At 43.6% G+C, this 19,240-nt stretch overlaps 1 protein-coding gene across 1 annotated transcript in view; it reads left to right on the forward strand.

Annotated features, from left to right (window-relative positions):
• Positions 1-19,240, forward strand: part of LOC124722415 — a 397,391-nt gene that overhangs the window by 235,340 nt on the left and 142,811 nt on the right. The window contains exons 4-5 of the mRNA XM_047247581.1: positions 3,948-4,137; positions 9,189-9,333. Of these exons, the coding sequence (XP_047103537.1) occupies positions 3,948-4,137; positions 9,189-9,333 (335 nt within the window). The remainder of the gene's footprint in view (positions 1-3,947; positions 4,138-9,188; positions 9,334-19,240) is intronic.

The raw sequence follows: 19,240 nt of genomic DNA on the forward strand, positions 1-19,240 counted from the left end.
TGACCAGTGAGTTTACCGTGTTCAAAGATTTGCAGGTCAGTACGGACCATTGCAAACGCAGCCGCCGAATTGCAGATGTCAACAGAGAACAATGATCGTCGGGCGAAGAGAACGACTCCATGCAGTCATCCTGCCAACGTGGAGCATGAGACTGCGTGCTTTGCAGTTTTGTTAAATGTGGCTGCAATTGCAGCTGCTGTTATACGTGCGTCCTTTCTTACCTGTTGCACAGTGTATCGGTCATCTCTTGCTGTAGGTGACCGTGGTCGACCACCTCCATTCCTTAGGGCAGTTAGGAACGCTTCCCACGCAAGTGAAACAACACTATGAGCAATACAAAACTCTTGGGCTAACCTCGTCAAATTTCGTACTTCTCCCAGTTTCCCGATGACAATCTCCGTGTCAAGCCAACCAAATGTGGTCTCAAGGTCGTGTTTTAATGAAGAACATCACCACAGCGCACCGTTAACTGCTCACTGGCTGACAGATACTCTGTTCCCGCCTCTTCAACTACCTCCTGTTGTGGGGCCAGTCTCAAAAAATGTTTCAAATGGCTCTGGGCACTATGGGACTTAACATTTGAGGTCATCAGTCCCCTAGAACCTAGAAATACTTAAACTTAACTAACCTAAGGACATCACACACATCAATGCCCGAGGCAGGATTCGAACCTGCGATCGTAGCGGTCGCGCGGTTCCAGACAGAAGTGCCTAGAACCGCTCGGACACACCAGCCTGCGCCAGTCCCATTTGACGCTATACATTGAGGTGATGAAGTCATGAGATAGCGATATGCACATATACAAAAGGCGGTAGTATCGCATACTCGACGTATCAAAGAGTAGTGCATTGTTGCAGCTGTCATTAGTACTCAGATAATTCATATGAAAGCTTTCCGAGGTGATTATGGTCGCACGACGGGAATTAACAGACTTTGATCCCAGAATGGTAGTTGGAGCTAGGCGCAAGAGACATTCCCTTTCGTAAGTCGTTAGGCAATCCAATATTCTGATATCCACAGTGTCAAGAGTGTGCCGAAAATTCCAAATTTCAGGGAATACCTCTCACCACGGACAACGCAGCGGCCAAGTGGCCGAGAGCAGCCGGCGTTTGCGTAGAGTTGTCAGTACTAACAGAGAGGCGATAGTACATGAAATAACCTCAGAAATCAGTGTGGGGCGTACGGCGAAAATATCCATTAGGACAGTGCGAAAAAATTTGGGTTAATAGGCTATGGCAGCAGACAACTCACGTGACTGCCTTTTCTAACAGTACGACTTCTCCTGCAGCACCTCCTCTGGGCTCGTGACCACATCGGTTGGAATCTAGACGAATCGAAAACCGGAGCACGATCAGATGAATCCCGATTTCAGTTGATAAGAGCTGCTGGTAGGATTCGAGTGCGATACAGCCCCCCAAAGCCATGGACCCCAGTTGTCGACAAGGTACCATGAAAGCCGGTGATGGCTCCATAACGGTGTTGGCTGTGTTTACGTGGGATGGTCTGGGTCCTCTGGTCCGATCGCTGACTGGAACTTCTTATGTTCGGCTACATGGAGACCATTTGCAGCCATTCATGGACTGCACGTTCTCAAACAACAATGTCATGTCATCAGGCCTCAGTGTTTCGCGATTGGGTTTAAGAATATTCTGGAAAATTCTAGCGAATGATTTGGCCGAACAGATCGCGCGGCATACATCCCGTCGAACATTTATGGAACATAACCGAGATATCAGTTCCTGCATAACATCCTGCACCGGCAAAAACTTGCACAGTTGCTGACGACTATAGAGGGAGCATGACTCAGTATTTCTGTAGAGAACTTCCAGCGACTTGCTGCACTACGCCAGGCGGAAGGAGGTCCCGACAGGATATCAGGAGGAGGTATCCCATGACTTTTGTCACCCCAGTACAGTCAAACCGAACTCACGCCATGTGTTATACACCTTTCTGTGCACGACTGCGAGATCCTTGGCAACTTCTACTACATTTTTATTCATTTCCACCTAATAGTTAATATGTTATGATGCTGTATCTATCTAGTCATTAAGTTTTGCAGAGCAATTTATTATCGCCCGATCACAACAAAGGCTGCGACAAACTGGTAAGTTCACAACTAGGAGGTTGACTGTGTTGCTCCACGGAGACGCTGCACTCTCAACTTTGAAGAGGACATCCACATCACGTAGAGGAGAACTCGATCGATTAACTGCTCCATAACTTCGGTAGCGGAGCACAAACGTACCATCATCAAAATACCGATAAAACGAGTGTGGATGAAATATAGCCACATTTAATGGGCGTTTATCAAAATTTTCTCGCAGCATGACTTAACGATGACGTACCCCGACCAATCGCGAGCCGTCTATAGGCTATAAGTAATTACCACAACAGCTGCCACGACCGTCATTTGCTTGTGACGAACACGATAAACGATTTCTTAAGAAACTCAAAGCTGTACCTATATTTGACGCGTCGTTCAAACCGAGAATGTTATATACTAAAATGTCGTCGTGTGGAACTTCGACCTCAGACGTGTAAGGGGCGATCAAAGAGTTTCGGTTCGAAGGCCATACAATCCGGAATTTCTGTGCCAATCGGACACAATCGCCGTGAGAACTAAGGCAATCATTCCGCTGACGCACCATGTTGAATGTACCCGATTGTTAAAACACCATATGATGTCGCGTGAAAACGTCCGTACCTGCCTGCTGCTCATATTCGTCAAGGAGGAATCGTCGACCCTCCAAGGCTTTCTTAAGGACCGAAGAAGTGATAATGGCACGGGCAGAGATCAGGACTATAGGGCAGGTATTCGAATGTCTTTACTTAAATTGGTGTAATTCTACTTCACATTTGCGATATGGGTATGTGCATTATCATGAAGCTTCATCACCCCTTGTCGCACAATACCACAACGGTGGTTTACGATAGACCTGCTTCATTCTCCGGTGGATGCCTGTCGGTATTTGTCATTAACAAACCAAGAAAAGCACGTTGGTGCTGTTTGGACGTATTTGCTAATAACTTCGCTATAGTCCACTTTTCCGCATTTGCCGCAAGCGCGTCAAAAAGACACGAATGCCACACTAATACCTTGCCTACATGGAGGTACTTACATACCCATATCGGAGTCGCGCTACGTTACATGCAGGAAGTCCTTCGTAAGAGTCGTCTGGCGCATTTTCTCCGGTGTTTCGAGCTGTTTGCCCTTTAGTTTTTCCAACGTGTAGCTGTAGTCAGCCCAAACAAATACTGTTTTTCAAGTCTTCGATGCGACGCACATCGCCGACGGGAAGTGTCAGTTTGTTTACCGTTCCAAACAAAATTACTCTTAAATCGAAGTATTACGTATCCATTAGAGAGAGCGTTCCAAAGTTAGTTTAGAGCGATATTCGTTTTATCGGTATCTTTTAACAGGCACAGTAAAATACAAAAATAACCAGCACCGCCCTGGCCCGCGACGACTGCTAACGCAACGCAGAAGCGCTGCTCAGTCGCTGCTGAAGTATTGATTATTCTTCGTGTTCTACTATCTCTGTTAATATGTATCGATAAAACGAATATCGCACTAGACTAATTTGAGACCGCTCTGTCTAATGTGTTGGTTAAATTTCAATTTAAAAATCTTTTGTTTGTAGCAGGAAACAAACCGGCGTTTCTCGTCGGCGTTGGCGTCTTAGGAAAAATGAGTAGCATTGGTTTGGGTTGACTCCAGCTACACACTGCAAAAACTAAATTGGAAATATCTGCAGAAACACCACAGAAAATGCTGCTCACGACCCATAGGAGAAGTACCCGGTAGACGGTGAAGCAACGCCCTTAAACTGCAACTTTTTGTAGTAGGTTGTGACGTAGTAGCTTAGATGTAGTCTCGATAAAATTACGTTACGACGTGTGTTACTGGTATAGATAGAAAGCTGCTTAGCAAACTGTGTGGTACACAGGTTCGCTGTTCGGCGAGAGCCACGGCAGCGAGGAGGAGGAGGCGGCGGAGGAGCAGCTGGAGCAGGCGCGCAGCTACCGCGACACGCTGGCCGGCGCGCACCTCGAGTGGCGAGACGCGGCCGCACTCGCAGCAGACGCCGTCCTCAGCCTCGAGAACGCTACGCGCGCCTGGCTCGAGCTCGACTCCCAGTCAGTACCACCGCCTACGGCTTGCCGCACCTACCTATACTTACCACCTCAACTTCGTTACACCGTAGCAAATAACATTTTCTTTTCCCGCTACTAGAAGACTGCTAATCTTTATCAGTTTTCATTTCACGAACCGTCATAGCATTAGTTTCACAATCTTCCAACGCTATTTAACTTCATTCACTTTTCAGCTACACTGCTGGCCATTAAAATGGCAACACTACGAAGGCGACATGCAACAACATTCTACAGCTACATACATACTCCGAAAGCCATTATTCGGTGCGTGGCGGAGACATTGTACCACTGCTACTGTACTCGCAGATGGAGCGAGGGTAAGCGACTGCCTCCGCACAACCCATAATTTGTCTTGCCTTCGCGATGCTTACGCGAAATGTACGCATGCGGCAGTACAATCATTTTGCTCCTCAGCCGCAACTGCCAGTACTCTGAAGTTTCTCAGTAGTGTTTTATGAAAAGAATGCCGTCTTTCCTCCAGGGTTTCGGATTTTAGTTCACGAAGTATCTCCAAAATACTCACATGTTGGTCTAACAGCAGGATTCCCCTATACTGCTTCGACGTCTTCCATTAATCTGACGTGGTGCAGGTCCCAAACACTAATACTCAAGAAAGGGCCGCACTCTTGTTCTATACGCAGTCTTCTTTACAGATGATGGAAACTGTCCCAGAATTCTCCAAATAAACTGAGGCCTTCCTTACTACTGTCCTTACGTGATCGTTCCAGTTCATATTGCTTTGCAAACTTATGCCTAGATATGTAAATGGCGTAACTGTTTCAAGCAGTGAACCAGTGTATTCGAACGTTTAGGCATTGTTTTGCCTACTCACCAAATTAACTTAGAGTTTCCTACATTTAGGGAAACCTACCACTCATCACACTAAATACAAATTCTATCTAAGTCATCATGTAGCCTCCAACAGTCACTCAACGACGACAATTTCCCATACACTCACTACAGCGTCATCAGAAAACAGTAGCAAAATGTTGCTCGCGCTATCAGGCAGATCGTTTACGTTCGAGTAAATAGAGAACAAGACTGGTCCAATCACACTTCCCTGAGGCACTCCTGACGATGTCCTTGCCTCTGTCCTCAAAGGTGACAATGCCCGTGTGGACGCAGTAATTATATTTATTACAATACAGTAATGTCCTTCTGAAATGTATGCACTGTCTTTGACGATTAGCAGCTCTGAAAGTCATGAGATGAATTCATATATCGTGAATACATATTACCGTCAGCTACTTGTGACAAATGAAAATTTGTGCCGCACTGGAAGTCCAACCCAGACTTCCCACCCAACATGAGCAGTGGCCTTTAACACTGCTAAGCGATCACGTCCTCAGGGCTCGTCCAAAGCTGCATATGTCACGCATTCACAGTCAAAAAGCTTTAGCTTTCGTGAAACTAAGCGTAGAGAGACCTCGGTTATTATATTGCATCGTCATTTTAGCCCCGTCAAGCGCAGTTATATCATTAATGGTGACAGTGTCTATGTCGACGCTGTAACTGAATTTATTAGAATACAGTGTCCTTCAGGCATGCATGATTACAGTTATGGCACCAACACGGTTACCGACACCATTAATAATGTAATGACGCCTGGCGGTACTAATATGACGATGCAAAATAGTAACGAATGGCTTCCTGTGCTTAGTTTCACCAAAGTAGGAGCATTTCGACTGTAACTGCTTGACATATGGGGCTTTGGAGTAGCACAGGTGGCGTGATCATGGGAAGCGGGAAACCCAGCATCGAGTCCCAGTCCGGCACAAATTTTCATGTATCACAAGAAGCTGACGTTGATATGTGTTCACCATATGTGAATCCATTTCTGATGTACTCTTGCTATCCAGGACAACGTACTGAATACTACTATTTAAGACCTCATCGACCCACTCACACATTTGGTAGTGGTGTGAAGTCTACTACATGCTTCGATATGCAAATGATTGGCTTTCAGCGCAATCACACAAAGTAGGTAAGACTAATGCCGTCAGTATGAAACAACAAAATAATTAAGCAGCGGATTTATATTCAGAAATCGCATTTGAATCTTGGTTGGTTTTAAGAAAAACATGTTATGCTTTTTTATAGGAAGGAGAATTTTTATCAGCACTTGTCGGAATTCAACGGCGGCAGGTTCACAGGCTATCGAAGAGTGCAGTTCATCTTTCCGCTATATTCCAGTCGTTTGGTTGGGACCACACGGCTGTCGTGCGAATATGGAATGGAAGGATCCACGAGGGCCACACTCAGCGCCGTGCAGGATCTCAATGGTTCCACGCGACTAGCGCTCAAGAGGACAAACCAATTTTTCACAAAATTGTACAGCCACGCCATATCAGGACATGGACGTGTTTATAGCAAGAGGAGATGGGCTAGTTTGTATCAAGACAAGTCTCACTATTGACAGTGCTAAAACGTCTGGAGCCTACGGACTGTCTGCACGGGGACCGTTACTGCAGCTTCCCTTGACGCGGCAGCAGAGGGAGGCATACCGACAGTGGTGCGTCCAACAACAAAACTACATACAGGAGAGGCACTATGTCGTCTTTTCAAACGAATCCGTGTTTTGCGTACAACATCACGATGGAAGTCTCCATGCGTAGGGTCTCACAGAAGAACGAAAATTCTGGTGGCTGTAGCTGTGTCCTATTTTCGAGGTCTCTGAGACATTACCTTTCAACAAGTTAACGCAAAACCACACTTTCCTTGTCTATTCTGACCTATCACGGTAGAGAGGCTGTTCCACTGTGGTCCTGATCAGCACGTTCTTCAAACGTCTCACCCAATGAAAACGTCTGATCATGAGTTGTCGAGTGACCGGCACGCCACCATTCTCCAGCCACTAAGATTGATGGATTCTGATAAAGGGCTGAAGCAGTGTGGAATGAAGTACTTGTATCAGTCATCCCAGCTCAGATCGACTAGATGTCCACCCAGGTTAGAGCTCTTGTTTCTCCTAAATGTGACACTGTGTACTGAATTCCTTACCCTTTTTACTCCCTAATGGCAATATATTCTTCCTATTATACTGTATCCACATAACTTGTAAAATACTGTTATTTACAATTCTTCTTTGTGTTCCAATTTTAATGGCCATCAGTTTATTTGCCAATAAGCTACTTAATCATTTAACAGCTCTCTCAGTATGCTTCAGTGTAATCGTGATTTCTTCTTCTTCTTTTTATTATTATTATTCTTTATCGTGCATAATTTTCTTTCCATGTTTTTCAATATATCCTTTGAAGGTTTGTCGATCAGAGGGTAGCTATGCGCCGAGAATTTGTGAGTATTACCTTACAAGGCGTGCCAGAATAACAGGAACGACGTGTTTGTGCACGCGACAGAAAGGGAAAGAGGTAATAGTAGCGTTCGTTCGGGTATTCTCTAAAGTTGATCGTTGTAACGTGCAAGTTGACGAACTACAGACTTCTATTTCATTTGCATCATCCTTCCTTTTCTATTTTACGTGTTATTAGCCATATTTTTAGATTTCAGAGTTTCGTCAGCATGCAGCAATTAAAAAAAAAGTGCACCCAGCTGAACTTAGTGTTTATGGAAGAGAAATAAGGAGGTCTTTTTTTTCGGAGGAGTCATGGTTCAAATGGCTCTGAGCACTATGGGACTTAACAGCTATGGTCATCAGTCCCCTAGAACTTAGAACTACTTAAACCTAACTAACCTAAGGACATCACACAACACCCAGTCATCACGAGGCAGAGAAAATCCCTGACCCCACCGGGAATCGAACCCGGGCGCGGGAAGCGAGAACGCTACCACACGACCACGAGCTGCGGACAGGAGGAGTCATCCTAACATTTAACTGAAGTCGTTTAGGGAAACCACGGGAACTTAAAGTCAGTGTGGTAAGATTCTTAAATTTTGTAATATTTGGGATAAAGAGTTCGTCGAATGTACTTAATTAACTAGAAAAGTAATATTCGTCAGTGATTCAGAAAATTTATGGGAAGAAAATGTGTTGACAATTTCTAGTGAAATAGAGGTATGGAAGAAATTTTGTGATATTTTGGTGATGTTTTTCCCTTTTACACAGTGGCTCCGTTTGCTATGACTTGCACGTGCTTCGTGTGAATGCATCTCGTAGTTGGTCCTAGAGTGACAGTACTTCCATTGGAAAGGTCGAAAGCAAACATTTCTCAGTTTACGCCTTTGCACTACTAACGAAATCTCGTTTTCTGGCTTTTCATTCACCTAGCATTTCGTCTGGGAATAGTCTCTCGTAATAACTTTGAAATAAACAAGCCATATGTTTCCTCACTGGTCACCGTAAAATTATTTTATGTTCTTGAACTTTTTTGTTACGTGACTCAACCATCTGGCATATTCGCGTGTGGAAAAGCTTATTCCTCTACACAGTATGGGACCAAAACCCTAATCACAAGGTACGCACGAGTAACCACCGCAAAAGGAACATGTGGTATATTTCCGCAACAGCTAACACAGAGTGTTTAAAGAGATGACAACGTAATATGTTACAGAAACAAATGTGAGTAGAGACACAATCGATGGCTATTGCCGGCCGGTGTGGCCGTGCGGTTAAAGGCGCTTCAGTCTGGAACCGCGTGACCGCTACGGTCGCAGGTTCGAATCCTGCCTCGGGCATGGATGTGTGTGATGTCCTTAGGTTAGTTAGGTTTAAGTAGTTCTAAGTTCTAGGGGACTGATGACCACAGCAGTTAAGTCCCATAGTGCTCAGAGCCATTTGATGGCTTATTGTTTATCATGTCATTCAGTTCTCTCCTGTGTTCCAAAAATATGGATTACTGAATTCTGTCATAAGCAACAGTTGCACACATTGAGAAATGTTTATTTTCGGCACTAGGCCCTAGCTGAATTTGAAAGAAAGTATTGTTCAATGACAGCTGTTGTTAAAGGATCACATTACCGTTCCAGAAAATAAAAACAATGGTGATCACCAAAGTTTTGGGTTAAGCATTATTGCTTTCACAGACTCGGAACACGTACTAACATCTCACTTAGGTGTATTTTATCTCACATTGCAGGCCTGAAGACAACCGTTTCACATTGGCAGTGTCAGCGCGCAACTCGCTGCTAGAGGCTGTGGTATACGTGTCTCTGGCCCAGGCACTTCTGCCGGGTGTTCAGTTTCCCTACTGTACGCCTCGGGATCTCCTCACTGTCAGTCAGGTATCTAACAACCTTCCTTCTGTGTACTTTGCCTAGCAGAAGAGCACATTTCGGCTCATTGTACCCTCCTTTTAAAAGCTGGATTGGTCATCACTTCGAACTTTATCTAAGCTGAGTTCTATTTAATAATAGGTATTGAATGTAGAAAATGGTGATAAAATAAACAATGAAACCCGCTTTTCTTAATGCAATAATCAACTATTTAATGTACAAGTATGGATATCTATCCACGGAAATCCAAATCTCTATCTGATAGATGGCCTGTCAACAGCATTCTGTACTCTCATTCTTGGAAGGAGATTTGGGAACTTTGGTTTGTAAACTGACAGGGAGCCTGGTCATTCTTGACTATACAGTTGTGAGCAATATCATTAGTGAGGCGATGTCTTTCACCATCACAAAAGTGACGATGTGTTTTGGCATAAACTTCATATGACACTAAACACGATGCGTAGAAGTTCCGATCCTTGATCGTTCAACCGCGGCCCACGGCTCACAGAGCCTAGTCCAAGTCATCTACATACTGTTCAATGGCATCAAATACAACGAGTGACTCATGGGAGGCGGCTACACGGGTAGCGGGATTTGTGGCGTGCACTGGAAGGTTTTTTAGAGGGCCTCGGGGAAACACAGTAAGGGTTAGGTGTCGAAGTGAGCACGTCGAACACAGATAGATAGTAGATCCACGAACCTTCTTATAACATTTGTCGTTGCTGTGTTGGGGAAGTACCTGCTCTCAAAGTGCTAATAGAAATCAATAATACTAAAATCGTTATAGGTACTAAAAGCTGGCTAAAGCCGGAGATAAGTTCAGCCGAAATTTTTGCGAAGAACCTAACGGTGTTCAGACAGGATAGGCTACATACAGTTGGCGGTGGCGTGTTTGTTGACGTTAGAAGTAGTTTATGTTGTAATGAAATTGTAGTACTTTGTAGATAGTTCCTGTGAATTAGTGTTGGTAGACGTCATTCTTGGCAACAGGAATGAAATAATACTTGTATTCTCCCAATTCAGACGATACAATTGCAGAAATGTTCAAAGGAAACTTTAGTTTAATTTCAAACTTGTACAGGACTCATACAATTAAAGTTGGCGGTGACTTCAGTTTACCGTGGACACGTAGACAAAAGCACGTGTTTAAATCCGGAAGTACGCATAAAATATCATCCGAAATTTCCACTAAACGCATTCTCAGAAACGTATTTCGAGCAATTAATTCCTGAGCCCACTCGCGAATTAAACGGTCGTGGAAACACACTTGACATCTTAGCAACAAATAATCCTGAGCTAATAACGAGCATCAAAACGCATACAGGGATTAGTGAACTCAGGGTTGTACTAGCGAGACTGAATACCGTAACTCACAAATCATCAAAGAATAAACGAAAAATGTATTTATTCAAAAATGAAAGTAATATTAGCTTGACGTTTTAGTCAGAGAGATCTACACTCCTACCAAATTAACAATGTAATTGTATACTAGATGTGTCTTGAATTCGAAGAAATAGTCTAAACAGCAGTTGAAAGATTTATACCAAATAAATTAACAAACGACGGAGCTGTTCCCTATGGTACACGAAGCAATTCAGGGCACTTACAGAAACAACGAAAACAGCACACCAAGTTCAAATGAATGCAAAAACCCCAAGATTGGCGATCTTTTACAGAAGCTCGACATTTAGCGCAGACTTTAATGTGAGAAGCTTATAATAGTTTCCACAACGAGACTTCGTATGAAAACCTTGCAGAAATTTCAAAGAGATTCTGGTCAAATATAAAGTATGCTAGCGGCAAGACACAGTCAATGTCTTCTCTGCACGATAGCAATGGAAACACTATCGATGAAAGTGCTGCAAAAATAGAGTTAGCAAACACAGCCTTCCGACATTCCGGGGGACAAGGAAGGAGCCTCCACGCGTGAAGTATCTGAGATAAGAGACCGAGAATCATCTGTCAGTAAATGCCGGCGTCCCCCGGAAACGTTGCAATAAAAGACAACGGCCAATCCTTCCAACACCGGAAAAGCAAAAAGAATGGGCCCTTCTCAGAGTCAACTCTGACGGTTGCAAGCCTAAACGTAGAGGGTATCACCAAAAACAAACAACAAATCATATCACAACTTTGCCGCACGCACAAATGGGACATACTGTGTATACAAGAAACACACAAGAAAGAAGGGGCAATAACACCAGGAATGAAATTAGCCATAGAAAATCCACATCCTAAATATGGCAGCGCTGTCTTCACAAAACCTGAGATGGCCATAATATCATCTAACAGAACTACATACAATAACATAGAATTACTGACTGTCGAGTGTAGCACCTTCACTGTAACGTCAGTATACAAGCCGCCCAGAAAGAAGTTGAATTTGACTTTGCCGCCAAACTTCAACAACCAGAAAACACAGTTCATCTTAGGAGACTTCAAGTGCCACAGCACATCATGGGGCTACAAACATACAGACGACAACGGACATAAATTAGAGCAATGGGCGGAAATAAATAACTTATCCCTGATCCATGATCCCAAGCTACCATGCTCGTTCAGCAGCAATATCTGGAAGCGCGAATACAACCCTGATATTGGTTTTGTAAGCGCAAACGTGGAAGACCGATGCTTAAAAACTGCATGCGCACCTCTTCCTAAAACACAACACCGACCTATCGGAATCCAAATATACGCTGCTTTGAGAACAACGAAAATACGATTCCGCAGACGCTTCAACTTTAAAAAAGCTAAATGGACAGAATACGCTGTGGAACTGGATGCAGAAATCAAAAATCTATACCCAATTCCAGAAAATTATCAAACTTTCGTAGAGACCCTCCAAAAGATTTCTCGAAGACACATACCCCGAAGCTGCAGGGAGCATTTCATCCCAGGTCTCTCTGACGAATCAAAGAACATCCTGAGGGAGTACGAAATGCTTTACGAACAGGAGCCCTTTAGTGAATAAGTAGTCCAATGTGGAGAAACACTAATGGAAATGATTAGTGAATCAAGACAAAGGAAATGGGTCGAAGCTCTGGAAAGAATGGATATGACCCACATGTGACTTTGGGACAGCTAAACAATGCTCTTCAGTAACACCAAATCAAATTGCCCATCAGCTTCTACTAAATGGAAAACCCAACAAGAAATGTCAGAAAATAAAAATCAGCAGAATTCAGAGTCAAGAGTCAAGCATGTTCGAAATACCATTTACCATGAAAGATCTTAATCATGGAATGAACTCAATGAAAGACGGGAAATCAGCGGGAGTCGACAATATATGCGTGGAACAGATCAAACAGCTCGGACTTAGTGCCAAGCAATGGATCCCGCAGCTCTTTAATCATTGCTTAAAAACGTGTAAGATCCCAAAGATGTGGAGGAAATGAAAGGTAGTGGCGCTACTAAAACTTGGGAAAGACGCAGGTCAACCGAAGAACTACCGCCCATTAGCACTCCTGTGCCATCTGTACAAACTGTACGAACGAATAATCCTAAACCGCATAGCAAATATCGCAAACCAAAAGCTCATTCCCCTACAGGGAAATCATGCACCAGTCAAATCGTAGCACTCACAGAACACATAGAGGAAGGGTTTGAAAACAAACAAATAACAGGTTTAGCATTGGTGGAGTTAAGTTCTGCATGCCACACCGTCAACTACAGAAAGCTCATGGAAAAATTGTACTGTACATTTAACGATCATCAGTTCACAAAAATAATTGAATCTCTGCTACAGTTGTATTTAATGCTGGACAAAAAAAAAAACCGATGGCGTCGACAAAAGAACGGTCTCGCCCAGGGCAGTGTGCTGGCCCCCCTACTATTTAACCTATACACCAATGATCAACCAACACCGGAACGCACTACCCATTTCTTGTATGCCGATGATCTGGCCATTACAGCGCAAGGAATTAGCTTCGAAGAAGTAGAAGGGAAATTAGAAAGCTCGCTACACGTAATGTATGAATACTAAAAAGAGAACTCCCTCAAACCAAATCCATCTAAGACACAGGTTAGCGCTTTCCACCTCCGCACAAAACAGGCAAACAGGAAGCTGAACGTCACCTGGAATGGCAACAAACTGGACCATACGGACAAACCAACATACCTTCTTGTCGTGCTGGATAGATCACTGACGTGCAGATATCACTGTGAAAAAACCTGCCATAACGTTGCTGCCAGGAACAATATTTTTAAGACAACTGAAGAATAGTAAATGGGGAGCTAGTCCGACTGTATTACGAACAACTGCTCAAGCACTTTGCTTCTCCACGGCAGAATGTGCATGCCCTGTATGGTCTCGATCTACACATGCCAAAAAAGTCACTACAGTCCTTAATGAAACATGCAGGCTAACAACAGGATGCATGAAACCCACTCCACTTGGTAAAATACACAAAGCAGCTGGATTCTCATCTCCTGAATCCCAAAGAATTGCGCACGAACATACAGAAAAATTTAAACAGATTTTCGACGAGCTCCACCCGCTGCATGGCTCTTCATGTAGACGTAGCAGACTTAAATCCCGCAAGAGATTTCTCACTAGTGAATTGAACGAGCCTCCGAAGGACTACCCTGCCTCACGAGAAATACCCAGCGGCAGTACATCAAGCTGGAAGATTTGGGGAACACTGAACCGCATCAGAGCAGGCGTAGCACCAGTTAAAGCAAACCTAGTCAAATGGGGCTTCAAGAACGAAGGAGACAACAAATGCGACTGTGATGAAGTTCAGGATATGGAACACCTTCTACAGTGTTCCATCTGCCCCATAAGGTGTACCCCTGACGAACTATGGCTTGAGAAGAGAGAAACATTGGGCTTGGCCCGACATTGAGCTGAAATCTCCGGACACGAAAAAGTAAAGTAAGTAAGTCCGACATTCCTTCACCATAGAAGACAGAGTAAATCCTCCAGAATTCGAACCAAGAACAGCTGCCAATATGAGTAACTTAGAAGCAGATATTTTCGGAGCAGTGAAGCAACGTAAATCATAAGATAAATGCAAGTGCTACGGTGCAGAATCAATATCAATTACGTCCCTTTCAAAGTATGCTGATGCAATAGCTCCATACTCAACAATCATATATAACCGCTTGCTCGACGGAAGATCCGTACCCAAAGACTGGAAAGTAGCCTTCCCCACAACATCTTCTTTGTGTTCTTTCCAATTTGTTCGTAATTGTAATTCCTAGGTATTTAGTTGAATTTACGGCTTTTAGATTTCATTGATATATCTTGTAATCAAAGTTTAGCGGATTCCTTTCCGAACTCATATGGACGACCTGACACTTTTCATTATATAGGGTCAGCTGAAATTTTCGCACTATACTGATTTTTATATATGTCGTCTTGCAATTGGTTTTGATCTTCTGATGACTGTACTGGACGATAAACGACAGCATCATCTGCAGGTAACCTAAGACGACTGCTCAAAATGTGTCCTAAATAGTTTATATAGATAAGGAACAACAGAAGGCCTTGTAAGACTACCTCAGGGAATCATGTTGAGTATGGTGAGTATAAGGGAAATCAGAGTACACACTGAAACATATAGGTGTTCCGTTTCCGCGCACTGTTCGAGAATGGAATAACAGAGAATGAATGCGAAGGTGGTTCGATGAAATTTCTGCCATGCACTTTGCAGAGTAGCTATGTATATGCAGATGTAGAAATGAAGCACCCAGAAGCCATGGTGGAATATCAGTGCAACTTCATAGACGTCCACAACATTGGCAGGTATGCAGACTATGTGGGATACATAAGGGGCGTGAATAGCGTCAGTGTTGAGTGGTATCTGTGAAGGACACGGAGATGCCATACACTCGTATGAGAGAACATTATCAGCACATCACAGTTTGAAAGGGACCTCATAGTGAGTCATAGTGACCTGATGGTGAAATCGTACAGTATCCAGGTTTTTGGGGCTTTCAAATGTGACAGTGGCTTAATGCCGGACTGCAGAAGAACATGACGGCAGTGTAACGGCAAGAGCTGCAACCAAAATTCTTGTCCAGGACAATAACAGCCGTCTCTATGACTCACAGTCGTTGAACTGCAGACACAGCACCTAGCACGGGCGAGGTGCTTCTGTTGTTCTACGCATCCATGTAGCAACAAACAGGCCTACGTCACTAACCTCTGTTTTAGATGCTTCCACGTGATGTAGAAATGGCGAGTTCTTCTACACGGCCAGTCCCCCACCCTATACCAGGAATTGCTTACTATCAGTTCAAGTGTAAAGTAGCCCAAATTCCATCCCTACCCACCCTCAACGTACAAGTTCATATCAATGGCATAAGCACCAATGAGAAACAGAGCGATGGAGGGCAGAGCCAGTCATGAACCAAAAACTCAGTGTGTGAGCGAAATGCTAGTAAAACAAAAAAGGAAGTGCACCTAGTATAAAGAAGCAAATGAAATTGTGAATAAAGTAAGACAGAAAGTATAAATAGTTGTTCATCAATCAGCGCTTTCGTTGCAGCCAGTTTACTAACAGATATGTGGAGAACCGGATTTTTCTAGGGGTAACAAGTGCAGCAACTTGAGACACAGTCAAGTACCGCATCGAGGAGATGGAGTTATGCGTCATCTTGTCAAAGTACGGATAAACATCAGGATACCGTACGCGAAGAATCGTCTGCACGTGCTCAGGCAGTAGGTTCCTTCATCTTCCGGTGGTAAGAGATGGACGAATTGTCAGGTACCCCTCTTCATATCACGTAATCATTCACCACCTGACTTAAAGGTGACACGTCGTTAAGTGGCATACATCGACTTATGTGGTTTCCCATGTTCTCGACCCTGACATTAGCTTTAACCAACGTGCGCAGCGGCTCAATACTCCAACTGTTCTTCTCTTCGTCCTTTCATCGCCTGATAGCGGTGTTACTAAAACTATTATAATCCCTATGCCCCTGTAGACGTGGTAACCAAAGGTACAAATTGGAACTTAGCATCTGTATCCTACCGTGAGTTGGTGGATCTGAATCGTGTAACTGATTATCAGATGTTACTGTCCGCCATCAAATTGGCGAGTGATTTACTGCAGTTCATCCAGCGTATTTCCTCATCTTCTGTTGGCCTTTCATGCCGACAGCCTATACAAAGTCTAGCGACATTCTAGCCACGTAGCAAGCCGAAATGTTCCATTCGCCGTGGCGACATTAACGCTCTTACTTCAGCACAACACCAATCTTTAATGGAACTGCTTATGCGTACTTACAGCCTTCTCTCTTACAGTTCGGTTGAAAGCTTATCACAAAACTTCCTGGCACCTTATCTTTTCTGAGAACTTTTGGTTTCATTTTGACCTATGGATTATAACTGTCTAACATCAGTTACAAGGAGGTTCCTAATAATAATAAGTTTTCATAACATGTACTTTTCCGGTGTACTATTAACTTATTTATTTACCAGGATCCTTAGGAACGTGTGAGTCAAAGCTACTTGATCATGAAATGAGTCTGTACATAGTTTATTGAATGCTGATAAATAATAATTTATAAATAATATAAATAAAAACTTAAAGAAATAATAAAACACGAAAATGTAGATAGCATAAGAATGAAAAACAATTTCCACAGAAAGCTTCTCAGCTGCTGCGAGTAACTCCTGTACAGAACAGAAGTGTGCCGTAAGGGAACGTTTCAACTTCGATTTCTATACTTCGTATTTCTTTCGATACTCCTGGAAGCCTATTGAAAATGAAACCTGCTGTTTAGTACACACATTTACACCCGTTAGTCAGAACGTTGTGACCACCGACCTACTACTGATGTGTACGCGTCCAGGCGATAGGAGCGTCAGCTGGCGAGGAATGACTGCTAGTCAGACACACGCACGGTGCATGTAGTATCAATGAGCGTGCTGTCCGTGTGCAGAATGGGGAAAGAGCACGATCTATCTAAGTTTGACCCACACTCGGTTTGTTGATTCGGAGGAGGGGAACAAACAGTGTGTTATCGGTCGCATCGGATTAAGGAAGGATGAGGAAGGGAGTCGACCATGCCCTTTCAAAGGAATCATCCCAGCATTTGCCTAAAGCGATTTAGGGAAATCACGGAAAATCTAAATCAGGATGACCGGACACGGGTTTGAACTGTCACCCTGCCAAACGCGAGTCCAGTGTGCTAACCACTGCGTCACCTGGCTCGGTCGGAGGCTTGGCACAAGCATTTCGGAAACTGCGCGACTTGTCGGGTGTTCAAGAAATGCTACTGTGAGTGTCTCCAACACTTGCCGAAACCAAGATGAAACCAAGTCTAGACGTCGTGAGGTTGGGTGGCCACACCTCATTACAGATATCGGATGTCGTAGGATGGGCAGACTGGTGAAACAAGACAGACGGAAAATTGTAGTGGAACTAACAACAAACTTTAATGCTGGGCAGAATACAAGTGTGTGTGAACAATTTGTCGCCACACAGCAAGCGTTAGAGGATCGACCAGGTACTGAATGGTTTATGCAAGATGGAGCCCGACCACATCGGACCGAACAAGTGTTTCGCTTTCTTGAGGAATACTTCGGGAATCGAGTCATTGCTTTGGAATATCCCAAATTTACTGGTGCAGGCATGGATTGGCCTCCATATTCGCCGGATTTGACTCCCTGTGACTTTTTTTGTGTGGCACAGAGATAGACATGGTCTACCCGAAGCATCCCGCCACGCTGGACGAGCTTGAATCGGCGATCTCTATGGCATGTGAATCCATTTCGGTTGAGACACTATGAAATGTGATGGCGAATTTCATTCTTCGTTTGCGCCACCTCTGTAGTGCCAATGGTGAACATTTTGAAAACATTGTGATGTGATTGTTTGCAAAGATTGATTTCATACGATTATTTCACTTATGTATGCTGATATGAGCTGTACAGCGTACAGCGCCGTCTGTTAGCAGCTTTTGTAACTATTATTTCAAACTGCTGTATAAACTTCTTACAGCTTTCACAATAAACATACCGCTTACTGCATTCCTCTATCGATCTTTGTTTTCGAGATATTTAATTTTGAAATCAGGGAGCCCTTTTCTGGACACCCTGTAAGTCGCTTTCTACCTTGAAGACGCCTCTTTAAGTCACCTAAATGAGGAGTCATATCGACTAACAATGCTAAATCTAACACACAGTCAAGTTCTGGCACAGAGTTTGCTTTTGATATCGTGAACGATTTGATTTCATTAATTATGCTATATAATCTTTTTAACATATGGCCTCGATTAAGCCACCTTAATTCTGTAAAATATACGATATCACCTTACTCAGCAGCCAAACTTCTGAAGAATTCCTGGAACTGACGATCATCCAATACCATAGGATGCTAGTACATGGGCTGTCGAATGAAGAAACTGAATTGAAAATGAATTACACATGAAAGCAAAAAGATTTCGTGAAAACCCATTGCAGAGACGATAATGTTCAAATGTGGTTCGTATTTGTAGGAATGGATATGATATCAAATTAAATCTTTTATAACCGAATTACGGTAACGTTAGATAGCAAACATTGGTAGAATTGCAATCCGCACGAAGATTTCTAACTTCGACTGACTTTTAATGACGAGAACTACTGTGAAAAAGGTTCTTTATCACAACTGTGTAGAAATAACAAACAATTTGTTTCTATTCCAATAAATTAATTTCCTTATACACTGCCTACTCACATTAATGTGGCCAACTGTCAAAACTCTAAATAAACGCCTTTTCAGCGCGGACCGCTGCGATACGTGAAGGAAAAGAGTCACTTAGGTTCTGGAACATACCGACAAGGATATGGAACCATACCGACATCAGCACCGTGGCCAGCTGCACTACATTTCTCGGTTGACGATCCATGGACGGAACAGCTCAATCGAGATGGTCCCACAGCTTCTCGATTTGGTTTAAACACGTGGAGATTGGTGTCCAGGGGAGT

This window comes from Schistocerca piceifrons, chromosome X (genome assembly GCF_021461385.2).
Source record: "Schistocerca piceifrons isolate TAMUIC-IGC-003096 chromosome X, iqSchPice1.1, whole genome shotgun sequence".
In the NCBI taxonomy this organism is placed as follows: domain Eukaryota; kingdom Metazoa; phylum Arthropoda; class Insecta; order Orthoptera; family Acrididae; genus Schistocerca; species Schistocerca piceifrons.